The 25766-nt window shown below is 34.9% G+C and overlaps 5 protein-coding genes and 1 long non-coding RNA gene across 9 annotated transcripts; 5 read left to right on the plus strand and 1 right to left on the minus strand.

Annotated features, from left to right (window-relative positions):
* Positions 1-502: 502 nt before the first annotated feature.
* Positions 503-4148, minus strand: LOC145313872 (uncharacterized). Its single transcript, XR_013877535.1, has 5 exons — positions 4010-4148; positions 3544-3611; positions 3247-3314; positions 2697-2815; positions 503-1911 (listed from the first exon to the last, which is right to left on the minus strand). It is a non-coding gene; the product is annotated as an uncharacterized LOC145313872 (long non-coding RNA).
* Positions 4107-7975, plus strand: LOC145313870 (uncharacterized). 4 transcript variants are annotated; one of them, XM_080153522.1, is made up of 3 exons: positions 4107-4184; positions 5306-5367; positions 5720-7975. In XM_080153522.1, the coding sequence occupies exon 3, from the start codon at positions 5721-5723 to the stop codon at positions 6024-6026; it is 306 nt and encodes a 101-aa protein (XP_080009648.1). In that variant the 5' UTR covers positions 4107-4184; positions 5306-5367; position 5720; the 3' UTR covers positions 6027-7975. The 4 variants fall into 4 exon arrangements, 3 of the variants coding, with proteins under 3 accessions (XP_080009648.1, XP_080009647.1, XP_080009646.1); XR_013877534.1 differs by lacking the exon at positions 4107-4184 and having other exon boundaries at positions 5213-5367; positions 5720-7146; positions 7682-7975; XM_080153521.1 differs by lacking the exon at positions 4107-4184 and having other exon boundaries at positions 5213-5367; positions 5720-6046; positions 6299-7975.
* Positions 7976-10932: 2957 nt separating this feature from the next.
* LOC145313874 (uncharacterized) lies at positions 10933-12544 on the plus strand. Its single transcript, XM_080153524.1, has 3 exons — positions 10933-11553; positions 11781-12004; positions 12212-12544. The coding sequence occupies exons 1-3, from the start codon at positions 11345-11347 to the stop codon at positions 12352-12354; spliced, it is 576 nt and encodes a 191-aa protein (XP_080009650.1). The 5' UTR covers positions 10933-11344; the 3' UTR covers positions 12355-12544.
* A 6-nt stretch (positions 12545-12550) lies between these two features.
* LOC145313873 (uncharacterized) lies at positions 12551-14920 on the plus strand. The gene is made up of 2 exons (XM_080153523.1): positions 12551-13867; positions 14277-14920. Exons 1-2 carry the CDS (start codon positions 13697-13699, stop codon positions 14901-14903), a joined length of 798 nt encoding a protein of 265 aa, XP_080009649.1. The 5' UTR covers positions 12551-13696; the 3' UTR covers positions 14904-14920.
* A 279-nt stretch (positions 14921-15199) lies between these two features.
* LOC145314828 (uncharacterized) lies at positions 15200-19269 on the plus strand. Its single transcript, XM_080154909.1, has 5 exons — positions 15200-15240; positions 15582-16894; positions 17228-17314; positions 17797-18138; positions 18452-19269. The coding sequence occupies exons 1-5, from the start codon at positions 15200-15202 to the stop codon at positions 19267-19269; spliced, it is 2601 nt and encodes an 866-aa protein (XP_080011035.1).
* A 23-nt stretch (positions 19270-19292) lies between these two features.
* Positions 19293-25457, plus strand: LOC145313875 (uncharacterized). Its single transcript, XM_080153526.1, has 6 exons — positions 19293-20393; positions 20619-20750; positions 21255-21365; positions 21561-23538; positions 23772-23839; positions 24170-25457. The coding sequence occupies exons 1-4, from the start codon at positions 20311-20313 to the stop codon at positions 21643-21645; spliced, it is 411 nt and encodes a 136-aa protein (XP_080009652.1). The 5' UTR covers positions 19293-20310; the 3' UTR covers positions 21646-23538; positions 23772-23839; positions 24170-25457.
* The last annotated feature ends 309 nt before the right edge of the window (positions 25458-25766 follow it).

Below are 25766 nucleotides of genomic sequence, written 5' to 3' on the forward strand. Positions count from 1 at the left end.
TTTTTTTTTTTTTTTTCAATTTTACCACTTTTGGAAGTTTTACCAAAAATGTGGTCAATTTTACAACTCTATTTTTCAGGTTAAGTCCGAATTTTCGGACTTAGACAAAAAAACACAATTTGGTCAATTTTTACCAAAAAGTTGGTAAAATTTGACAAGGTATTTTTTTAGGCTAAGTCCAGATTTTTGGACTTTGCCAAAAAAAATGAACTTGGTAAAATTTGACCAACTTTTTGGTAAAAATTGACAAGGTAAATTTTTAGGCTAAGTCCAAATTTTTGGACTTTGCCAAAAAAAAAAACTTGGTAAAATTTGACCAACTTTTTGGTAAAAATTGACAAGGTAAATTTTTAGGCTAAGTCCAAATTTTTGGACTTTGCCAAAAAAAAAAACTTGGTAAAATTTGACCAACTTTTTGGTAAAAATTGACAAGGTAAATTTTTAGGCTAAGTCCAAATTTTTGGACTTTGCCAAAAAAAAAAACTTGGTAAAATTTGACCAACTTTTTGGTAAAAATTGACAAGGTAAATTTTTAGGCTAAGTCCAGATTTTTGGACTCTGCCAAAAAAAAAAACTTGGTAAAATTTGACCAACTTTTTGGTAAAAATTGACAAGGTAAATTTTTTGGCTAAGTCCAGATTTTTCCAAACAAACATCCTTCTACTTAATGATAAACATCGCAAATAAAATATAATGAGGAAATATTCAGACCTAATACTTTCCAAACAAAGCATCCTTTTACTCAGCACTATTTGCTTTCGTTATATGGAATATGAAATTAATAAAATATGATGATAATGATTTTATTTAGAATTTATTTCATATTATAACATAACAGGTCATATAGATATTATCCAGGTCAATACTGAAACTACAAAAGATTGGCATCCAAGATAACAACAGTCTACTACTGATGCCTAAATGTCGATTGATAACAGTGCCACCTGGAGAGGTAAATTGTAATGCTGCTTTTATGGAGATTAATGTACTGAAGAACAATCAGGCAAGTCTCCTACCTGGAGGTACTCTGACTATTTGGCTGGAAGTTATAAAACCTGGACCTGAAAGTGCAGTATCCTGTCTCTCTGGTGACCTGGAGAATTGTTTTGAGGATCCAGAGTTTACTGATTGTTTGATAGAAACTAGTACCTCCAAATTAAAAGTGCACAAGTTTATACTTGCCTCAAGATCTCCAGTATTTAAGGTAGGTTTTTCCATTCTTACTTGTTAATTAAATTCTTGTCAATATTTTTAGGTAAATTTTTAGGCTAAGTCCAGATTTTTCCAAACAAACATCCTTCTACTTAATGATAAAAATCGCAAATAAAATATAATGATGATAATGATTTTATTTAGAATTTATTTCATATTATAACATAACAGGTCATATAGATATTATCCAGGTCAATACTGAAACTACAAAACTTACTAGTATCGTTTCTGTAAATAACATTTTTTAGAATTTTAGCTTGTGGAATGTTTGGAGCTCTCGAGTAGAACTTAATTAATAAACACCGATTGGGCGGATTGTAATCAATACGCTTTATATGTTAAAGTCAATATTTTTTAGAATTTTAGCTGTGGAATGTTAGGTGTCAACATTGTCGTCATAATAAACACTGATTGTAATCAATACGCTTTATTTAAGTTAATTTTAACTGACTAACAGAATATTCTCTGTTCAACATTGATCGTCATAATAAAACTTATTAGTATCGTTCTGTAAATTATTTGTTAATTTTAACTGACTAACATATTTTAACATATTTTCTCGGTTCAACATTGTCGTTATAATAAATAATGAAATTTTTTGTATAATCTGTGACTGTTACATGTTGAGATGGAACTCTCGTTGTTCTCCATGGAACTGCAAAGCTCCACGTACTTCAAAACTGGTTCAACTCCAAAATCCTGAAAAAGAATATTCATTTTTAAATTAAGCAATTAAAGGATTAACAAATCAAAAAGGCCTTACAAAAAGGAAAGTTAACGGTTTTGGGAAAATTTCATGGAGAAAGTAGATACAGCTTGTGTATGTGCCTGCTTATTAGAGAAAGTTTAATTCAGTTATCAATACATAACCAGACTGAGAGAAACTAAGAATGTCTTATAACGGGAATTTGGAGTTATGGTATGAATTAAATAGTCGTATGTTAGTACTAAGAGAGAGTCTAGAGATTAGAGCCAGAACTGACAATGTCGAGATCCAGAGGGAGGTTTGTAAGAGGTTATATCAACATGGATGGATTACTACACATCTTAATCGCTGCCGTCCTTCCCCTCTGCTGCCCGCCGCTGCCCAGGCTGCCGAACTGGCAGCTGTTCTTCACGAAGTAAACATGCACGAGGATGAATGTAATGCTGTTTAGATTTTAATAATATCCTGAATGTACTGTTTCAATAATATAAAGTAGTAAAATCTAATTTTAAATAGCTACCTATCTAGTACATTATTTTTATGTATTAACTTTTGTCTAACCAGTTTAATATCTATCTAATAAATTTAATAATAGCTTAATTGTTAATATAATTTAGTATACAGTTTCATAAAGGTAGTTCGATGTGTGTCTGTGTATATTAACTTCATATTTGTTATGCTTGTATACATGGAAACTACCTTTTGGGGCCGAGGTGTTGCCGTAGTTGCGTGTAGGATTATTCCAACTATCTTTTATTACAAATAATTAAACACTTACTTTTAACGGATGAATTTCTGATGGCAACAGCTTCATGTTGGTGCTTAAGAAATGTTCCACGGTCGAATTGCGGTCAGCTTATAATCAGAGAATACACCCAGCTGTGTGCGAAGCTAAACCTGAAAAAGAATATTAATTGAAATATAATTTATATATATTTTTAATATTATTTTACATAAAACACATCTTATAATATCTTTCTATTAAGGGTATAAAACTTCGTTACGCTTAAAACAATCATAAACCTTAAAGGGCGAATATAGGTTGGATATAATATGAGCTTATTTCAAAGGTGCTATTATATAAATTATAATATATAATTTAAAGATAATGACATATCTAATTGTATTAGTCTGTTTACAGCTTATAAAACCTGTCTAACTCAAGATAATATTATGTAATTAGTGTGGTTCCCTAAGAACTCAAACACTCTACCGGTATCACACAAGGCTTCGTAGCAAGGTTGAATTAAAAAGGTTTCGTTAAAGGATAGTCTTAATAACATGGCCTAAAATATCCATGTTCTTATTAAAATTATTTTAACACTTACTTCTATGTAAACCATTCACTAATTGCAGCGCCCATATATTTTCTCACGAATCTGATTCCTGGTTAAGTCTGAAAAACAATATTAATTGAAATATAATTTGTTAATATTTCTATTATTATTTATATATATTAATAGTAGAATACTTTAAATATTAAGAATAGGATAAAAAGTCGTTCTTATATCATATATCAAAAAGGTTTAAAAAATTATAAAACAAACAGTTTATCGAAGTAGCTTAAAACCATGCGTAAGGTCCTAAATTATATTGATTTTTTTATTACATTATTTAAAACTTACTACTAAGTGAGCCCTTCTTTAATTGCAGCGCCCAAATAGTTATTTCTGATGAATCAGTGTTGCTGAACCTGAAAAACAATATTCAATTTAAATATAATTTATTAATATTTCTTACATTCATATATATTAAACCCGGATTATTTAATATTAAGAATAGGATAAAAAGTGTTTCTTAGATCAAATCAAAAAGGTTTAAAAAAGGCTTAAAACAATTATCCTATTATATATATTAATATTGTTCTCTTTTACAACGAAGCTTTTTATTTATTTTAATCTATAGCTGAAACTCAAATTAAAAATAGGATGAGGCCTCGACTTTTCTCTTCCTACTTTAAGTGCCCCTAGAGGCTTCTAAGGGGCATAGCCGCTAGTAAAACTTAAACCGTTAATCGAAGGCAGCCTAAAACCGTACGCTCAAGGTCCTATATTATTAATGTTTTTATATTAAAATTATTTAAACACTTACTTTTACGCAAACCACTCTTTGATTGCAGGGTCCATATACTAACAGCCAAGACTGAAGGTGGACACGTACTTTTTTAAACATCTGACTATCATCTCTTTGATTGCAGGGTCCATATATCAACACTAACAGCCAAGACTGGTAGACATAACATCAAGTATCATGCCAGTATAGCAAGGTACTTTTTTAAACTTCTGAATATATAGCTCTCTAGGAGTTCTTAACTGACATTCATATAAATCTTGTGACATGGACCATCTCCTGTCAATCATACTTGGATATAACACGTATTTTCTCTAAGAGACTTGAACTATAACACTCATTGTTTACAATAGTTTTCAATCGGTATAGCGGCATTCATGCACATGCTCTGTACAGGTATACAACTTTATATTGAAAAATATTTCTTTTATATCCATTGCAATATATTTTTTTATATTTTATCGATGATATTTCATTTAAGTCATTGCCAAAAATATATTACATTCACATTAAAAAAAATTTACATTTATTTAACTTTCGTAACCCTGTTTTCAGATGATAAAATCAACGTGCTGGACAAAGTTGCCAAACTTTAAAAAACACCTTATGTATATAATATCATTTTAATATTTTACCGGTTAATTAATTAAAACTGCATAACTTATATAATTCATGAAATGTTATTATTCGTTGCAATTTTACGATTAAAAATATAACTGTCTTGCAAAGTGTTTTGCCACCTATTCAATCTGTATGTTGGCAACCGTAACTTTCCATCGGCGCAATAATTCAACTGGACTATATGACTACGGTGCATTTTTGTATTTTAGTAATCATTTTTAGTGAAATTACAGTGAATTAAGACGTTAATATGTATCATTCTGTTTTATAATTCAAATTTTATCATTAATTATTGAAAATTCTTTCTAAAATATTCTTCGTATTCGTTTTTTCTCCCATTTTTGGGACTCTTTTTAGCTTACGTAATATACAGGACTTTTTTAAATGTAAAATTAATAAATATATGTCTTGCACCGTAGTATAAACGGATTGTCGCAAATATAGGAGTACAATTATAAGAATGAAACTACTTTTTTGGCCCAGAGGTGCCGGAGGCACTGGCTAAAAATAACTGTTTTTAATCTTATGCTTTTAGATTTTTATATTCGTAGAAAACCATGCATATAATACGATATGCTAGTTACCTAGTTTTTTGGCGTATGAATGAGAACACCTGTTCCTATCCACCGGATTCGAATGAATACGAGCTATTTTTATTTTGTAATTTTTTATTTCTTAAATATTCTACCTTTTCAGATAGTTCTGAATAACAGGCTATTCAAGTTAATCACCTGGGTACGCGTACATCATAATAACAGGTATGGGTGTATATTAGCTGTATAAGATTTATTTTTTTTCTCCTGCTACAAAATTTGTTCTAAATAAATAGGGGGGGGGGGGGGGGGAAGTTTTGACACATTTGCGTAAACAGGGAGTATAGGCTTTATCTTTGGACTGAGAGTATAGGTTATTAGGGATAAAATCATTCTTATATGATGAATTTTCCCAAGTTTTAATATTTTTTGGATAGGCCTCCAGGTTCCGGAGCTCCAGGCCTTCTCCCCCCCCCCCTTGTTTAAGGACAAATAAAATACCGGAAAGTTAAAAAACATTAATCACACCCCTCCCAAAAATAAACAAGACAAACAAAATAATCATTCCTCAAATTAGGATGGATCCATACCAATACCACGAGCTGCATGACAGATGGGACGCCCTCATGGTTAGGATGTTGAGACTCTTCTCCAAGCTAAATATTCGAGTTCAAGAAGAATCATGTGGCATTGATGACGCTGTTGAAATAGTAAAACTCTTATACCATCACGGTTGGGTAGAGACACACTTAAAGAAGATTGAACCTATGCCCGAGAATCTCTACGAGAACGAGAGACCCCGCCTGGATGATACCGAGAGACGTGTCATTGACCATGAAGCCGACTGTGCACCTTTCCTCACCAACGTCAGCCCTTTTTTCTAAATAAAACCCAGAGTAACAAGGTAAAAACTACGAAATTATTGCAGGGGTGTATATTCTGCTCCGGGGGGGGGGGGAGGGGAGGGGGAAAAAAGAAATAAGTGGATCAATGATGGAAGTTGCTTCAAATCACATGCTCTTGTTCATGGCTAGTTGTCTTTTGTAGCAGGGGAAAAAATTGTTTTTAACCAAAAAATGTTTCAGAATTCTTTGAGTTTCTTCATTAAAAAACGCTTTAGTTTTCTCATTTTTAATTCAATGTTCTTTCCTTTCAGGGAAGAGAAAGGAGAAGCTAGGAGAAGCCGAGCTCGCCGCCGGCGATTTCATCCAGCCTCCGGATATCCATGCTGAAAGCGAATTTTAATTGTAATTTGTGGCGTTATCCTCTTAGAAAATTTTGTTTGTATTATTTAACTCCCCATCCCCCCCCCCCCAAACTAAATTGCTGGGTTAGGTTAGGCTAGGTTAAGTTATACGGCTAGGTAGAGGCCAGGGGCCGTTTTTCTAGGGGGGGGGGGTATTTCCTAAGAGGATAACATCAATTTGTTCTTTCAGAACATTTACGTTAACCTCTCTTTGATTGCAGCGCCCATATATTTTATAATTAAGTACCCATGGTGACAGTGATCGAGCCCCACTGGTCGTGCAGATATATAATTTCCTGCATATAAACATTAATAAACATTATTTACCCCTAAAGCCGACGATTACGTATGCACGTGTACAGTTTTTTAAGCTTCTGGCTATAGCTCTCTAGGAGATCTTAATTGATATGTTTTATTTTTTGTTTTTGTTTTTTGATATTTTTGTTATGTTGTTTTTTATTATTTATTATTATTTATTTTATAGCAAATTAACAAATTTTCTGGGTTCAACATTGTTGTTATAATAAAACTCCATGCAACTGCAGAATTCTGCAAAAGTCACGACCAGTGGGGCTCGATTATATATGCGTTCGTCGGCTTTTCAGGGAAGGCAGGAAATTTATATAGGTATTATCCAGGTCAGGACTGGAACAAACAAAATTTTATGTATATATTGTATATAGTTATTTTTTTCAAAGTAAAAAAATGTCAGACCAACGCTGGATGACGTATGTATAATTGGATCACAATTTTGATAGGTAAGTTTAATTAATTTTATAGACAATCAAAGAATAAATAAGGGTATTTTCTTGTTTGTAACTCTAACTCTTTATTTTGTGAGTTCCTTTGACATTTAATTTTGGTTTCAAAAAGTGTCACTCCCCCCCCCCCCTTTTTTACTTTCTCCTTCTTTCGTTATATGTAAACAAGTAATAACCTTATTATTATAACCAGGGGTGTATATTCTGCACAAGATTTATTTTTTTTCCCCTGCTACAAATTTTTTTATTTTTTTTCCCCCCTAGATTTTTCTGAAAAAGTAGGGGGGGAAATAGAAAAATATTTAAAGAACTCTATACTTCATTTATTTTATCCCTCCTACCACACATTTCTTTAGTTTTTTTTCACCAAGGAGGGGGGGGGGGGGAAATGGAAAAAATGTTTTCAGTTTTCTTAATTTTTACATTTTTTTTTCCTCCAACCACTTATTTTTTATTTCCACCCCCCCCCCCTGAGCAGGGGATCCCATGCAGAATATACATCCCTGATTATAACATATACTTCTTATTTCAGGAGTTACCTATACACCCCTGTTAGACGTTATTGCAATGGGAGACAATTTGATTGGTACACTCTCTAAAGCTCTACTGAAGCGTATAAGAAGTGGAGATAAGACGAAAAATGTACAGGTGACTTTTTACAACTAATTATTTCTACATATTTAAGATGAGACCTTACTTTTCATTACTGTACTTAAAGTATAATCTATGCTCGACTTTAATTTCTATTTTTCACTTGCAGTCAGCGCACTATAAACATGCTTGCTCTTACACCAGTATAGTCATATGTACTGTAATCAATTGACACGTGTAGCTTGCCCAAATAACGATCCATAACAACTCCCCTATATTATTTTAAATAAGTAATTCACTAATTATGTAATCTTTTTCCAGTTGCAGCATAAACTGAGGTCCTTAAGAAAACTCTTCTGTAATGCAACGAGAAACAGAAAATGGCGCAAGAAACCTCCACAAAGTGAAGACAGTCAGCCATTACTAGAAGAAGAACAGCAGGATGATTTGATGGATGTGGAATATGAGAACGAAACTGCATCGTCAAAAGGTAACCTACAATATCTGTAATATAAAGTAGAACGATGTCGGTCTGTCTGTTTGTTGTTTGTTTGTCCAAATTCCCACAAACATTGTCTCCCAATTTTTGTTTTTTATTTTCCTTTCAATCTAAATTTCAAACAATTGGTTTGATCAAACGTTAGTTAAGTTTGTCTCAAGATATCCTTGTTCCAGGGGTGTATATTCTACATGGGATCCCTTAACCTAACCCACCTTCACCCACTCTATACATTTATCTACTTTTTCTGGAATTTTTAATTTTTTAACTTTCTAATTTGACTAGTTTTTCTTTACGGCATTATCCTTATACTAAAGTAACAGGATGTCTGTGTGTCTGTTCAAAAGGATCTTGCTAACCGCTGAACCGATTGGGTTCTCCTTTACAGGGTACCTTCACATAGGTCCCGGGAAGGTTTATAACTATAAAACACCATGTTTAACATCGTATTTTTTTAGGTAAAGTTTGTACAGGCTGCAATACCAACTTCACAAAGGAAACCGAAAGTATATGTTATCAATGCTACGCAAACCAAGTTTTGGAGCGATTAAATAACAATCCTGAAGAAACAAACTACATTAATATTGTTGTAGACAATATTAACAACAATAATACCAACGATAATAATGATGCAGACAATGACAGCATTCAAGATGCCGAGGACTGGGAACACGTCGAATTGTTTGATATACCTGAAGATGATTTTGACCCAGATGATGACGATGACCCTGATGACGAACCTGATGGCGAACCTGATGGCGATCATGACGGGGATCCCTTCAAACATCTTACAGAACTTGAGAAAGAAATTGTTAATGATTTCAGAAGCGTTTGTGTTCTAGACAACCCCATCTCTCACAACAAAGTTAGAATCATCCTGGCAATTCTGAAACGCTCGTGTATTTTCAAATTTCCGTCATATAATACATTATTCAAACCCAAATACAAAGTTGAAATCAAAGAAAACAAATATAATCCTACAAATGCTCCTGGTTCACTGATTGAGTGCAGGTATGTTTATATACGATTTAGAAAGCGTAGCATTTCTATAATCATTACCAGAATTTCCGTACGTCCATTTTAAACATGTCGATTTTTCTCCTTTTTTAACAACAAACTTTCAAGTGTTCTAATTATCAGTTTGATCATTCTTTGGTATATTGCTTCCTGCGACAACTTGAGAACAATATTATAAGCTATTATTAGTTAAAAATATATTTCTTTTTCCAGATTCCCTACCTATGAGATCCTCCAAGACGCCATCACAGACTTTAAACGGTTGAATGGACAACAGGCCGTTGATGATCATATAACTTTTGACATCTCGGGCGACGGAGTGAAAGCAGCTCAGGGATCTCATATCTCCTATTATACTGTCTGGATTAGGTAAGTAATTAATATATTGTGGATTTGAAAGGGTTGGGTTGGGATAAAGTTCTTTTCATATACAGCATGACCCTCGAAAAAATATTTTTTAGGATTGGCAGCCTATATTTCAAAGGATATCAAAATATTTGTTTTACATCAATTGACAGCCCAGATTTTTAAAGCCAAAGTTTAGGAAACCATTCAATAAACAAATAAGAAAGAAAACTAAGTTTACAATTGATACTTTTTTCTATTGCATACATATATAAAAATCTGTCTTACTGTATACCAGGACTTAATTAATACCATAAGTAAACCTAGTTTTTACCACTTTTACGGTAAAATTTTACCAGCCTTTACGTTTTATAAATCAGTGACTACAATTTTAAGTCTAAGGTATTAAATGCTATTATTATTAATTCTTCTTTATTATTTCAGGTTATTCTTCAACAAGGATTTCAGTGTTATATTGCCAGTCAGCATATTTGAGAAGACGAGGAGGCGTCCCTACAGTTACAACTTTCTGGATAATGTTACCCGATTCATCAACAAACTAATTCAAGAAGGATTACCTGGACATACCTTTCAATGTAGAACCATCATCCACGATGCCGTTGCGAGAGCCGATGTATTCGGCATTCTTGGCCATGGATCAAAAAATGGATGCCCACACTGTGACCTTCCAGGGATGACTTTTTCACAGACTTATCTCCGTCAAAAGAACTTGGTATTGTTCGAATCAATGAATGTATTTTACCCCAGTGACAGTCAAAATATGGGTACGCCGAGGTCTGACGAGAAATTCCGCAAGTTAGAGGAAAATAATCAGAACATGAAAACCAGTTTTTCTGAGCTTGACCCGAGCTTGGATTTAATACAAGATACCCCCAGTGATCCGATGCACGCGTTGCACCTGGGCTATGTAAAGAAAGTGATGACGTACCTGAAGAAAGGACGTAATAGTTATCCAGAATTGGAAGAAGAAGACTTAGTTCAAATGGAGAGAATTACAGGGATGTACTGCATTTGACTAAAGAAAAGACGCGTAAAATAGGTGTTTTCTTCGCGCATTTCTCGGCACTGCGATAAAATTCTGCATTTTTAGATTTATGTCTATTACACATTATTTGTACGCCTTGTTATGCCGCTTAAAAGAGTGTTAGTTTGAAAAGTTTAAAGAACTTAAATTTTGAAAATTTTCTCCTTATCACCCATATTTTACCATGAACTGCAGTAACTCCAATTATAGATGAAATCAACGATCAATTGAAGCTTGTTGGCGATTTTGATCGCGTTCCCCGTACGTCCATCATGCGCCTGACAGAGAAGAAGCTAGCCCTCAATTTGAAAAGTTCTGAATTCAAAGTACTGGGCTTTTACCATATGATATTTTATGCAGAGGTAGGTTTTTACCATATTATAATCTTTTTAGAATTTAAAGCTTATTTCAGTTTCATTATATTGTATAGCAATAACATTCTTTTTAAATTTGCGCACGTGTGCTATATTATATATATATTTCTATTGAGGAGGGTGGACTTCCAATAAGTATATAGGGCGAAGCCCCTAGAGGCTAGGGGCGAAAGAGCTAGTTTTCCCTTAAATTATTACAATGTTTTTTTTTTCCAGTTGGCAAATCTTAAAGATGAACAACGTCTGATATGCAAGTTTTTATTCCACATATTGCGCAGTCTCGAAGAGCATATAACAACTGAACGTGTGGCTGAGCTCAAGACCATGATAATGGTCCTGAACTCAAAATTGGCGGAGATGTACGGCGAATCGTGCTTGAGTTACAATACTCACATGCTTTACCATATGCCGGAACATGTCCGCCGATTTGGACCATCCATGGCGTTCAGTTGTTATGCTTTCGAAAGTGCCAATCATGTGATATCAACTTACATCCGAGGATATAATTTTGGCCTTAAAGAGGTTTCAAACAGGTAATACTATTTTTTTTTAGTTGAGTTCCTTTGACTTTTAGTTTTGGTTTCAAGAAGTGTCACTTCTCCCCCCCCCCCCCACTCTTTACAAATTTTAATGTAATTTTTAAAAATGTAACATAACTTTCTTTCCGTGTATTGCTGATCAAACACTTAAGCTATAACGATTTCACCAGCAACATACCTTTCCGTTTAACAGCCATTAATGACATAAATGACATATTTAGATTGTTGATATTTCACACAGTGAAACCGTACATAAATGAAAAGCTGGCTGTCAGGGGAAAAAGGAATGCCAACAAACGAAAGTTCGAAAGTAATCAATTCTATACAGACTGCCAAGACCTCTACTTTGTCCCAGACTGCCGTCGTGATAAAACAGTATGGTTGGTCCACAAAGTGAGGACATTTTTTCCGGCATACACCTTTCCTGAAGATTCCAGAATAATAGGTAGGGGTGTATATTTTGCACATGATTAATTGTTGTATAGAAATATTTCATGAACTATACATTTCATCTAATTCCTTTTTAACCTACCACAATTTATTTGTAATTCTCTTATCATGCCAGGAGGAGAGTGTGGTAAAGGGGGGGTCTAGGAAATATGAATTAAGTTTTATGGTTTTAAACACTGAAAATATACACCCATGGTATTAGGAGTAGGCAAGACTGACGATCCCGAAGACTATAGCCATCCTCCAACACAACTAGCCTCCAACCTACTGAAGTACAGAGTAGCACATATCTCCGTACACCTGTTGCATCAAGATGTCTCCATCGTAATTCCTATCGGAATTTAATTTTGTACATTGAAAGCAGAGAAGGGGGGGGGGGGAAATGACACTTTTTGAAACCAAAACTAAAAGTTCCATATTGTACCCTTATAAAACAACTGCCATGCAAAATGACAGATCTGTAACTGTTTCTTTAGTTCAGTTCCTTTGACTTTTAGTTTTGGTTTCAAAAAGTGTCACTTTCCCCCCCCCCCCCCCCTTTTGTTATAATATGTATGTAAAATGTTGTAAAATTCAACTGAAGGCCCTTCCCTCTTTATTTGGAATTTATGTGAAATGTACTTTAAAATATTTTTTTCATTAAAATTATTTTTTATAGCTAATTTTAAAAAAGGCATTTCAACTAAATTTAGCAAAACCCTACCTTTTTGGCCATCGATGGGTATGAAGTTAAAGTGTTATAAGTCTAGTCTGTAATTTGAAAGAGTACATGTTTGCAATTTAATTTAATTTTACATAAAATTTTAATTTCTGTCTACACATTTCAGATTTAAAACTATGCAAATTGCCCATGCCAACGACCTGGATCCAACAGCGTAATTTCGACTGGCAATTGATCAAGCTAGATCCCAAAATGACGAGGACTGGAAAGAGTGCTAGTTCTGTAAAGGTAAAAATTATATTTAAGGCCTAATTTACTATTGTACAAATTGCTGCTACCCTTCGCTCAAAAAACTTATAAATTCGCATGTTACCGGATCGAAAGGAAAACCTTATCGGTTCATGCTTAACAGACCACAAAAGATTATTGACCAAGTATAATTATTTATTAATTTTCCACAGTGTGTTTAACATTTGATATTAGTAATTAAAATTCTAGGGGCGTAGCCACTGCTATCTAATATCTTTTTATGCATTGTAAATACAACAATTATTTCTTGTTTTAGAACAACAAGCCTACTGGAGGTGGCAAACCTAATGGAAGTGCCAGAGGTGTCAGTGCCAAAGCTCCAAGTGCCAAAACTGGAAGCAACAAATCTACTGGAGGTGGCAAAGGTACAACAGCAAAGGTAGGGTTTTAAGTTTTATTGTTATCGGTTTTTGGTTTGTTGGTGTTTTGTTGTTAAACTAAACTTACTAACATGATGTCTGTTTGTGGGTTTGTACCAACAAATCTCGTTAACCGTTGAACAAATTGGGTCCCTCTAACCATATAACTTAACCTAGCCTAACCTAACACAGTCATTTTGTCGGGAGAGGGGGGGGGGGGAGGGTAAAGTTTTAAAAAATAGAAGAAAAAAATTAGGATAATGCCGGTGTTGTTTAAAACTATAATCCTCGGTAAGTAATGCTTTACAATAATTATCTATATTATTTTTAGAACACAAATAGAACCACAACATCTCCAATGAGGCCAATAAATATTACCCCACCTCCATCTCCACGGGCACGGCACCACTCCGCGAGTCAACGGACCGCGAGAGTTGTAGTTCCTCCTGCAACATCATCACGATCCCAGTCCCAGTCATCACGACCCCAGGGATCATCTGGCCCTTCTGGTGAGATGGAAGAAAGCGAGGTATTATTTTTATTTCATTTTGTCATCCAGAGGATACAAATTACAATTATTTAGGATATATATCGACTTAGCCTGGAAAAAATAACTTGTAAGATTTGACTAAATTTTTGGTAAACATTGACCAATAAAAATTTACCTTGTAAATTTTTACAAACAAGTTGGTCAAATTTTACCAAGTTGATTTTTTGGTCAAAGTCCAAAAATCTGGACTTAGCCTAAAAATTTACCTTGTCAATTTTTACCAAAAAGTTGGTCAAATTTTACCAAGTTTTTTTGTTTGTCAAAGTCCAAAAATGATGGAGATGCTTAGGATCACTTGCTCTTGTTTGTGGATAGTCTTCTTTTCTACCACGTAGTTTTTAAAATACCAAGACTTGAAAATATGTGGTTTAATAAGTTTCATTTTAAGGATTTGTTCACCGGGGCCGTTATGAACCAAATTCAGAACCAATTTCAGCAGCTACGTACTTTCTTGACCTCACAAATGAAAAATCAACTAGAGCCCATTAATGCGTCCATCAGAAACTTGGTAAACAAAACGTCCACAAACCATGAGTTAGTGAAGAATGAAATCAAAGACCTGCAAGACAGTGTATCAAGAGATATGGCTGAAAATACTAAAACCCTGAAAACAGAAATGAAGAAAACCGGCCAAATTGTGGAAACCTTGGTGACTGATCTAAGAAGACTGACCAATGTGGATGAGCTTGATGAGGAGGAGGCGAATAAAGGGCCTAGTGAGAATCAGGATGTTGTCGTGGACCAGATTTTCTCACCAGATTTTTACAGAGAAAGAATAAAGAACCATGACCCCTTGGAAAAAGATGGTTATATGAGAAGAGAAGAAATTATCTTTTTCATCAAAAATTTCGAAGATTCACGGAAAGTGGATATAGGCTGGCAAACCTTACTGAAAGTATGCCGAGACATCATAACCTTTTTGTATGTCGTGTTCGAGCAGTTCACCTTTGACGCCCGCATCACAGCTGCCTTTTGGACTGCTCCGGAAGTTATTGATGACGAAACTGGTAAGTAAATATTATTTCGTAAATTTGACATGATGAGAAAACGTTTAAAACAGGGAGAAGGGAGGTGGGGGCAAGGGAAATAAACCGAATAAAAGGGGCATTCCTATTCTTGCTAGCAGGTGACCATGTACAATAATCTTTTTATATATATATTTTATTTGTGAAAATAAATCTTGTGCAGAATATACACCCCTGGTACAATAATAAACATGTACCTATGCAGAGTTAATTGAAAATTTCATTATTATTTCAGTGGAACGTTTCTTGGATCATTGTAAGTTAGTGCTTAACGAGACGTACCTACATGAAGCTATCCCACCAAATTTGTGGAGAACAGGAACCTATGTGTCTGCAAGCGACCTTTTTCTAGTGAGGAACCACATACAAGCTTGTAGGTAATTCAATTATTTATCGCATCTATTCCGCGTCTATTAAATGTGAAAGTGGTAGTTTTACAAAATGCATTTCAATGTTCTTTAGTTAAAAAAGTAGTTTCACGAAATGTTAACTGCATATTGTATTCTTGTTAAATTGTTAAACTACATTTCTATGGCATATGTTTCAAAGAATTTCAATTTTGTACCATGTATTTTTTTATGTGGCAAGACTTTTAGTTCATCTTTTCTTGATATATGTTATATGTTATATATTGAGACTGTTTTGATATAAACCCTTTTTTTATCTAGGTTCTTGCGCAATTTCGAACACACTTTTCAAGAGGACGCGACTGGTTTTTGTGAAAATAAGAAGAGGGCCGAAGATTATATGCTTGCTAATGAGGATCCTGTCTGCTGGAGGCTATTTCGAGGGATGGTAACGCGAAAACAAGAACGCGCATTGTCAACCCCAAACTACAAGTATGAACCGGTTTTTGAAATCAAGCCAAGGAAGGAGACAAGCAATAAGAAAGGCAAGAAAGACAAGAAAGACAAGAAAGACAAGAAAGACAAGAAGGAAAAGGCACAGAAACGATCAGCCTTACAGATGTGTGAATTTTATCTGGCCCCTGCAGAGATACAAAGAATTAAGCGGCGTGTTAAACCGAAGACAATCACAACTTCAACACCAGGTGTTACAGCCGAAGACAAGAAATTTTACCACATGTTAGGTGCCCACTCAATGGGTTGCTTACCCCACGAAGTTCAAGGAAAGAACCCGATTTACTTGAGAATAAACAATGACGGGTCGAGAAATTCATTTCAGATCAAAAATTATGCAGACATGGCAAAGAACCCCAAGCAATTTTTCAAGACAGTCCATAGTAATAAGAAGGTTATACAAAGAGCTGTAATGTATTATTCGTACGCCACAACCAATTTGAAACCAGAAATGAGTGAAGAACAGACAAAGATTCACAATGCCAGTGAGAAAGCAACTAGAATTTCAAAAAATAGAAAGATGAATGCTGCTGATGAATCCACTGCTGATGATTGCACTGCTGATGATTCCACTGCTGATGATTCCACTGCTGATGTATCCACTGATGGTGAAGACAATGGAGGCAATGCTGTTGAAGACAATGAAGCTGAAGGCAATGCTGTTGAAGAAAATGGTATGGAAAACATTGCTGATGAAGAAAGCAACAATGGTGAGGAGCTTGTAATTGATGACGGAGGCGACGACGTTGAAATGAATTCAAATGATGATCAGATTGGGAATGACTTACGCATACTACCCGCGGAGAATCCAGCAGTAACTCCAGAACCAGTAAAGCACCCAGTAAAGCCACGTAGGTTATATGAAGATCCAATTGTCAACAGCCAGTCCAATAATAAACCCAAAGTAAATGTATTTAAAAACATCACAAGCTCCAAAAGGAAGAAGCATGGAAAGGGCTCGAAAAAGTCGAAGAAGATAATTATTTCTGAAACAGACGATGAGGGCCAAAATGTGGGAAATCTTGATGATACAGTCCCAATGCAAGATGATGAACAACCACCAAACTTTCCACCACTGCAAAGACAGAAAGAATTTTATGGACGAAATAATTCAATCACAGGTACATATTTGTTGAACATTAATTATTATTTATAAGTTTTATCTTTCCTCGTATTGTGTATATACTGCACAAGATTTTTTTTCCTCTGCTACTAATTTTTTTTAAATTTTTCTTCCCCCCCCCCCCCTAGTTTTTTTTCACCAAGTAGGGGGAAAATTGAAAAATATTTAAAGAACTCTATGATTTATTTATTCTATCCCTCCTACAACACATTTCCTTTTAAAATTTTTTTTTCAACCAAGTAGGGGGGGTGGGGGGGTGGAAAAAATGTTTTCAGTACTTGCTTTTTGTTTGGAAACGTATAAAATTAATGTATAAATTAATTATTTACAGGCAACAGTAACGAGAGACAGGTGACTGGAAAGGCAACAAGTGTCGTGGAGGAAAGCAGCAGTGATGAGAATGATGAGGATGCCGAAGGTATTGTTATTTATAGTTTGAAAAACGTAGGAACTGTATCACCTAAATTTAAGTTTATTAATATTTTAGTTGAGAAGTAGTCTTAGATAAAAACCCTGTGGATTAATTTTGTTTTAAGGGAAACTTCGTACAGGCCCTGACAGGGTTTTAGGCTAAAATTTGTATGGGCGCAGCCGCTATCTATAATACTAAGTAGCTTAATGTCTGTCCGGCCGTCAGAAGCTTAAGATCTCAGTAACCACTGAATCGATCGAGGTTACGGTAAAATTTTACCACCTTTTAAATCGTATAGGCTGGTAAAATTTTACCATAAAAGTGGTAAAAACTAGGTTTTTTATGGTATTAATTGTATCCTGGAGATCGGATTCTACTCTTCTGTGTATTGGTCCTGCGGTGATTTTAAGCTATTTCCTTGGAGGGGGGGGGGGGGGGGTTGGGTAACATTTATACTATTTGAAATAATGACTATAATAATTATTTAGATGATGTGGCGATCATTCCAAAGAACCGGGAGCGAAGGCAAACCGCATTGGAAGCCGAAGCAAAAACCAAGAAAAGTTTACAGCTGGACAATGAACCATCATTCGAGGTGGATAACGAAGATGACGGAAACCAGAGTGACGAAATTGTGGAGGTTGAGGACAATGAGGGCAAGAATGACGGCAATGCAAGTAAGGAAATTCGGATACATCCATGTGGAATAATATTACCCAAACTTGGCATTATAATTCACAACCACACGGGTCATTATGAGGTTGTTGCAGTAGGCTCAAATGTTTCTATATACAACCAAATGGAAATTTTAGAACTCATCAACATTGACGGTAAGTTACAGGTCTTAATGTAATAAATGGGGGGGGGGGGGTGGGCGAAAGTGACACTTTTTTGGGGCTTTTATTGGCGGTTCTCGGCGGTGGCGACGCCGTTTCTTCACAGTTCCATATTGTACCCCTATAAAGCAACTGCCAATGCAAAATTCCCCCTTTTATCTTTGATTGGCATATTAATATAGGGTAAAAAATATTGCTTGTTTTCATTTGAATCTGATTAATAGTAACTAATGTTCATATAGGTATGGAAATAATATTGAAGCTACAATTATGTACATTTGCTTTAACATTTTTTATTTCTTTGTAGGAGAAAAAGCAAAGTGGAAAAAAGATGGAGAAGAAGGTGAATTACTTTCTGACATCAAAGAAGAAGCACCAGAGAGTGATGATACAGATGAAGGTCATCAATCAGACCCAGACACTGGAACTGGCAGTAGTAGTAGTAGTGAAGAAGAAGAAGAAGAACGCAGGCCAAAAGCAAAAGTGGCCCAAAAGCCAAAGCCTACCAAAGAAGCTCCTAAACGTCCCAGAAAACAAACAACATTTCCATCAACGAATCAAATTGATGCGGTGTTGTACAGAAACCAGAGCAGAGCAAGCACGAGCACAGCACAAATTAATTCAAGCCGGGAATATGCTGAAAGCGCAGGCACATCAAATCCTGATGAAGACGTAAACCCAGAACCAGGTTGTAGTTATAGTTATAGTCAACTCAGTCCAGAGCAAGGTTGTAGTAATAGTCAACTCAGTGAGCAACCTAACCAAATTAAGCTGCAGCAAATGTTGAACAGAACAAATACACATTTGCCCGATTTCGGCCAGCGTGGTGAGGCTCGGACAAGAAGAGATGCCAACAAACGAGTAAAGGACAACATGAAGAAGCAAAGATTGTGGGAACAGGGACACAGGCCTGAAGATGATGAGTTAGAGAAGAAGAAAAGATCAAGCTCCAGACCACCACAGAGAGCAAGTTCTCAACAATGTTCTCAAAACATAAACAATTACGGTATCTTTGGCAGCTACATTACAGCTGATTCGGGAAAGGGGTGTATATTCTGCACAAGAAATATTGTTTGTCCACGGCTAAAAATTTTTAAAATTTACAAATGTTTTCAGTTTTCTTAATTATTACCTTTTTTTCTTACCTCCATCTATTTATATTTAATGAAATATAATATACATCCCTGAGCAGACTTGGAAAAAATATTATACATCCGATCCATGTAGAATATACATCCCTGGCAGAATGGAGACAAGTATTATCCGTCGGAACTTTCGTCTGAAAACGAAGAACAAGACGAAGAACAAGACGAAGAACAAGACGAAGAACAAGACGAAGAACAAGACGAAGAACAAGACGAAGACCTGATTATAGGTCGCAGTCAATCCCAATAATTCCAGGACTTTACGTATATATATATTTATATGTAATTTTTTTTGATTTCATAAGTTTCATCTTCAATTTTTTTTTATAATATCTAGAAAGGAGTCTTTTCCCAAAATGCATTTGAAGTTAATTTAGTGAACCGTATATTTGAACCTGTTTAAATGTGTTTAAACTCTATTTATATGGCATAAATTTGAAGAAAGTTAAATTTTCTACCACGTACTTTTACCATCTTAACAAAGAAAAATATGCAATTCACAAAATTAAGTTCAAATGCATTTTGTGAAACTACCCCTTTCCACCAATTAAGTTTAATGAGCTTAAAGTTAAGAGCTTAAACTGAAAATTTTTTGTTGTATAATCTGTCGCGATTTTTTGTAATTCAGTATATAGCAGTTGTAGTTTACCCCCTAAACTAAGGAAAAAAAGTATTCAGAACTAGCTTTTGTTAATTTTATATATTTGTTTAATTTTGTATAAAAATATTATATATATGACAGTTATCGTAGGGAATGTTTTAATTAATACGGTGGTAGATTTCCATGGTAAAATGCGTAATGTTTATGTGCTGTAATTAAAAAAGAGAACGTTTCAAATTTGTATAAACTTTTTGTAAATGTTAAATTTGTCTATATACTTGTTTACAATATAAGATATACCAATATGTGATCTTGCTGGCCACCCTATTATATTAAAATTCCCTACGTCAGTTTTTTGGACATTTATTAATGAAAATTTAATACCAGTGATAATTTGTTTCTTTTCAAATTTAATATAGAATGTCCGACATGACAGCCACAGCAGCAGCCGACTTAGAGAGAGACGAACAGCACGAAGAACAGAAGCCGGAAACCACAAGTGGGTGAGTAATATTTTAATATGTATAAAACGAAGTAGAATGATGTCTGTCTGTCTGTCTGTCCGTCCGTCCGTCCCTAGCTATATTTTGGTAACCATTCATCGAATCGGATTCGACAATCCATCACAACATAATTACATAAATACATATTACATATTTTTTGGTAATTACTTCTTTGGGCAAAGGTCCGATTACCTGGGATATATAATATATATTTATATATTTCAGTGATAGCGAAAAACAGAAGAACGAAATGAGTGTGTCTGAGCCTGAGCTGCCTGCTAAGCTGGATGACCTGCCTGATACCCCTCCTAAATCGTCTGATACAGAAGATTTGAACCTAACTTTGGATTGCACTACGTAAGTTTATTTATTTTTGTTACCATTCTATTTCTGTTCGGAAGGTGGTAGTAGCCGGATTGAAAAGAGTAGGATAAACATTATTGTTATGGCGAATAATTATAGTTTCATTCAGGGGTGTACATTACGCACAAGATTTATTTTGTTCCCGTGGTACAAAATTTTGTATTTTTTTCCCACCTATTTTTATCTCACCAAGTAGGGACGGAAATGGAGAAATATTGAAAGAACTAAAATTTTTGGTCCTACCACACATATTTTAGTTATTTTCCCCCCACCACCTGAACAGGGGATCCCATATAGGATATACACCCCTGATATTTCAAATTAGCAGCTACGCTAAACCCTCTAATATGAAGTATATCTCTTAAAGTTTCTTTTGCCACTCCCTTCCCTTGCCGGTACCTATGAGAAGAACCCGATCTGTTCAGTGGTTATCGAGATCCTTCGGTACATAAACACGGACATCCTGTTACTTTAGTATTATTTTTTTTTATTTTTCAGGGACGACGATGGATGGGAGACAATGCAGAAAATAAAACAAGACCTTAGGGCAGCAAAGCAAAAAATTGCTTCTTTGGAAGAGGAGATCGCTTGTTTGGAAACACAAACAAAGTAAGAAATTTTTTTCACTTCTTTTTTTGGTATTTAATCCGGGCGACTGTGTTGTAAATGATTTTTCGGTACAGACAAATTCACCTTTATATATTACAAAACTAGCAAGTATGCCTCTAGGGGTAAGGTGGGAGGGGTAAATGTGGACCAAAAAAAAAGTTTACTATTTAATTATAATATGATTGCTTAATTCAGGGAGCAATCCAAGAGATGTCCGGCGGCACAAAAGGATGACCAGAAGGTCGGACAAGCCTCTGTTATGGAAGGAGAAGCAAAGTAAGATATCCTATTATATAAAGTAGTAAGCGTTTTTTGTTTGTCCCGAAGGATAACCGCTAAACCGATATTGTTCTCCTTTAAAGTGAAGCTTCTTATAGGTCCTGGAAAGGTTTTAAACTATTTTTGTGCAGGGTGTCTTCACCCCCTTCCCCAAAAAATATTTTTACTCTTCTGAAACTGAAATTGAAAATGGGAAGATGTTGATTTTTCCCCTTCCAACCTTAAGTGCCCCTAGAGGTTTCTAGGGGCGTAGCCACTAGTTTCTTTTAATAATCTTTTTTCATACTTTATCCGGGCGACTGTGTTGTAAATGATTTTTCGGTACAGACAAATTCACCTTTATATATTACAAAACTATAGGAAGTATGCCTCTAGGGGTAAGGTGGGAGTGGTAAATGTGGACCATAAAAAGTTTACTATTTAATAATAATATGATTGCTTAATTCAGGGAGCAATCCGAGAAATGTCCGGCGGCACAAAAGGATGACCAGAAGGTCGGACAAGCCTCTGTTATGGAAGGAGAAGCAAAGTAAGATATCCTGTTATATAAAGTAGTAAGCGTTTTTTGTCTGTCCCAAAGGATAACCGCTAAACCGATATTGTTCTCCTTTAAAGTGAAGCTTCTTATAGGTCCTAGAAAGGTTTTAAACTATTTTTGTGCAGGGTGTCTTCACCCCCTTCCCCAAAAAATATTTTTACTCTTCTGAAACTGAAATTGAAAATGGGAAGATGTTGATTTTTCCCCTTCCAACCTTAAGTGCCCCTAGAGGTTTCTAGGGGCGTAGCCACTAGTTTCTTTTAATAATCTTTTTTCATACTTTATCCGGGCGACTGTGTTGTAAATGATTTTTCGGTACAGACAAATTCACCTTTATATATTACAAAACTATAGGAAGTATGCCTCTAGGGGTAAGGTGGGAGTGGTAAATGTGGACCATAAAAAGTTTACTATTTAATAATAATATGATTGCTTAATTCAGGGAGCAATCCGAGAAATGTCCGGCGGCACAAAAGGATGACCAGAAGGTCGGACAAGCCTCTGTTATGGAAGGAGAAGCAAAGTAAGATATCCTGTTATATAAAGTAGTAAGCGTTTTTTGTCTGTCCCAAAGGATAACCGCTAAACCGATATTGTTCTCCTTTAAAGTGAAGCTTCTTATAGGTCCTAGAAAGGTTTTAAACTATTTTTGTGCAGGGTGTCTTCACCCCCTCCCCCAAAAAATATTTTTACTCTTCTGAAACTGAAATTGAAAATGGGAAGATGTAGATTTTTCCCCTTCCAACCTTAAGTGCCCCTAGAGGTTTCTAGGGGCGTAGCCACTAGTTTCTTTTAATAATCTTTTTTCATACTTTATCCGGGCGACTGTGTTGTAAATGATTTTTCGGTACAGACAAATTCACCTTAATATATTACAAAACTATAGCAAGTATGCCTCTAGGGGTAAGGTGGGAGTGGTAAATGTGGACCATAAAAAGTTTACTATTTAATAATAATATGATTGCTTAATTCAGGGAGCAATCCGAGAAATGTCCGGCGGCACAAAAGGATGACCAGAAGGTCGGACAAGCCTCTGTTATGGAAGGAGAAGCAAAGTAAGATATTTTTAATATTATTTTTTCATACTTTATCCGGGCGACAGTGTTGTAAATGATTTTTCTGTAAAGACAAATTCAACGTGTTCCTTTATTTATTAAAAGCGAGTACTAGCAAGTACGCCTCTAGCTGGGTAAGGTGGAAGGGGTAAATGTGGAACCAAAAAGTTAACTACTTAATTTAAATAGATTATTATATATATATTGTTTAATTCAGGAACAAAACAGCTGCAGCTGGCTCTCCAGAAAATTCGGATGAGAACGAGGTTAAGGAAGTCACTGTTATGGAAACACCAGCAAAGTAAGATTTTTAAAAAATTGTTTTTACTACTTTATCCTGGCGACTGTGTTGTAAATGATTTTTCTGTACGCTAAACCCTCTAATATGAAGTATATCCTTAAAGTTTCTTTTGCCACTCCCTTCCCTTGCCGGTACCTATGAGAAGAACCCGATCGGTTCAGCGGTTAACAAGATCCTTCGCTACATACAAACAAAAATCGTTTTACTTTGTAGTATAGATTGTTTAATTTCAGGATGAAAGACCAACCGGATTTTGATATAATTTATGAGAACATAAAGAATCCAGGACCAAAAAGCCCAGGTATAGTACAATATTTATACTAGCGACTGTGCCCAAAGCATATAGTGAAACATTTCTGTACTACATTGTATTATTACACTAGGTTAGGTTAGGTTAGGTTAGGTTAGGTTAGGTTAGGTTAGGTTAGGTTAGGTTAGGTTAGGTTAGGTTAGGTTAGGTTAGAATAGGCTAGGCTAGGCTAGGCTAGGCTAGGCTAGGCTAGGTTAAAACTAGAAATATTACTCTTTCTATTAATACACTAGGTTAGGTTAGGCTAGAAAAAAAAACTATTGTAAAATTGAAGTATTTTTTTGTAAAAAAAAGTAATTTTAAAAAATATTTTAATTTCAGTGTATGGGGTGTCAGATGATGAGCAGGAGATGTTTGAACCACCCCCTCCTACAATCACGCCAGCATCAAAACTGAGTAGGCGCAAAAGAAGTGCAACACCGGGGAAAATCAAGACCTGCGCCCATGGACGCAGTCCCCGAAGCGAGCTGCCATTGAACACGAGACTCATCGAATGCACCTATATGTGCCCAGACTGCCGCGTCTTCTTTCACAAGAGGCAAAAACAAAGAAAAGAAGGACAAAAGTAAGCTGATGTATAATAGTCCTTCCAGTCAGATCATATATAAACTATTTGTGATAAAAAAGTGATATATATCAAGATATCTTGAGTCAAAAATATGTTTAACCACCTTTAATTTGTACGTACATTAATCTATATGACAGTTTGACAGTTTTGTTCTGACGATGAAAATATTCATATAATATTATATTTGAAACCGCTATTCCTATATAGCAAAATTTTTGAAAATTTAATAATGGAAAGTAACTTCGTAATATATTTTTCTTGTATAAAAATGTTCTAGTATAAAGTACAATTAGAATCCAGATCTCAGCAATTAAAACCTATGTATATTTGTGTTAATTTCTCAGCTTAAACCGATTAAACATGCAGTTATATTATCTGTAAAACTATGTAATATTTGGTCATTTAAACCACGTCTAGAATTATAGACTAATTAAGAAAATTTCTGTGAATATATACCTATATAGTATCGCGCTATCGTACCTATGTAAATCATTATGTAAAAAAATATGTTTAAGTGTTTCAATCAATAAAGTTAATAATGAAAACAATTTTTTTTTTTATTTTTGCGTTTTGTGTACAAGCGAGGTTTTTCTATAATTAAGGTCGTTTTTTACCACTTTCTCGTGATTTTTACCACCCGTTTTTACCACAATTATTGGTAAATTTTTACCATATTTACCCTATTTCTGGTAAAATTTTACCAGTTTAGGGCAAAAATATTACCAGGTGTTGAACAGTTTTACCACTTTTTTGGTAAAATTTACCGCAAATTTCTGGTAAATTTTACCAAAAAAGTGGTAAAAATTGGTCAAAATCTGGTATAAATTTGCGTCCTAAAATGGTAATATTTTACCGGAAATCTGGTAAAATTTTACCGATAATTGTGGTAAAAATCGATGGTAAAAAGCGTCTCGGAGTACCACTAAAAGTGTTTTTACCACGATTACGGTAAAATTTTACCACCTTTTAAATCGTATAGGCTGGTAAAATTTTACCGTAAAAGTGGTAAAAACTAGGTTTTTTTATGGTATTAATTCCGTCCTGGGTAGTGACACAACCCAATCTGTCCCGATTTTGTATCACTTTTGAAAAGTGCGATTCCTGTGACGTCATATAAAAAGGGAAAGGGGGAAGAAAATCTCTTCCCTTTTCTCCCATCTCTTTTGAAGAGATTTTCTTCCCCCCTTCCCTTTTTCTTTCCCGAAACGTATATGACGTAACTGGTATCGCACTTTTCAAAGTGATACAAAATCGGGACAGATTGGTTTGTGTCGGGTCTAGTCACCCATAAGATCACGAGGGGGTAAATGACTACATTCAAGTTATCCTGTCATGCCAGTCAAGAGCATA

Source organism: Acartia tonsa, chromosome 3, assembly GCF_053477335.1.
Source record: "Acartia tonsa isolate MP-2025a chromosome 3, ASM5347733v1, whole genome shotgun sequence".
Taxonomy (NCBI): Eukaryota; Metazoa; Arthropoda; class Copepoda; order Calanoida; family Acartiidae; genus Acartia; species Acartia tonsa.

Bases quoted from the DNA above. Each gene is read 5' to 3' on its own strand.
- LOC145313870 (XM_080153520.1), top strand. From the start codon at position 5,213: ATGAGAACACCTGTTCCTATCCACCGGATTCGAATGAATACGAGCTAT. The intron at 5,368-5,719 runs GTATGGGTGTAT...TCCTCAAATTAG, and splicing joins CGCGTACATCATAATAACAG to GATGGATCCATACCAATACC.
- LOC145313874 (XM_080153524.1), top strand. From the start codon at position 11,345: ATGATAATGGTCCTGAACTCAAAATTGGCGGAGATGTACGGCGAATCG. The intron at 11,554-11,780 runs GTAATACTATTT...TGACATATTTAG, and splicing joins CTTAAAGAGGTTTCAAACAG to ATTGTTGATATTTCACACAG. The intron at 12,005-12,211 runs GTAGGGGTGTAT...CCATGGTATTAG, and splicing joins TGAAGATTCCAGAATAATAG to GAGTAGGCAAGACTGACGAT.
- LOC145313873 (XM_080153523.1), top strand. From the start codon at position 13,697: ATGAGGCCAATAAATATTACCCCACCTCCATCTCCACGGGCACGGCAC. The intron at 13,868-14,276 runs GTATTATTTTTA...TTTCATTTTAAG, and splicing joins GTGAGATGGAAGAAAGCGAG to GATTTGTTCACCGGGGCCGT.
- LOC145314828 (XM_080154909.1), top strand. From the start codon at position 15,200: ATGAAGCTATCCCACCAAATTTGTGGAGAACAGGAACCTAT. The intron at 17,315-17,796 runs GTATTGTTATTT...ATAATTATTTAG, and splicing joins GAATGATGAGGATGCCGAAG to ATGATGTGGCGATCATTCCA. The intron at 18,139-18,451 runs GTAAGTTACAGG...ATTTCTTTGTAG, and splicing joins AGAACTCATCAACATTGACG to GAGAAAAAGCAAAGTGGAAA.
- LOC145313875 (XM_080153526.1), top strand. From the start codon at position 20,311: ATGTCCGACATGACAGCCACAGCAGCAGCCGACTTAGAGAGAGACGAA. The intron at 20,394-20,618 runs GTGAGTAATATT...TATATATTTCAG, and splicing joins AAGCCGGAAACCACAAGTGG to TGATAGCGAAAAACAGAAGA. The intron at 20,751-21,254 runs GTAAGTTTATTT...TTTATTTTTCAG, and splicing joins CTAACTTTGGATTGCACTAC to GGACGACGATGGATGGGAGA.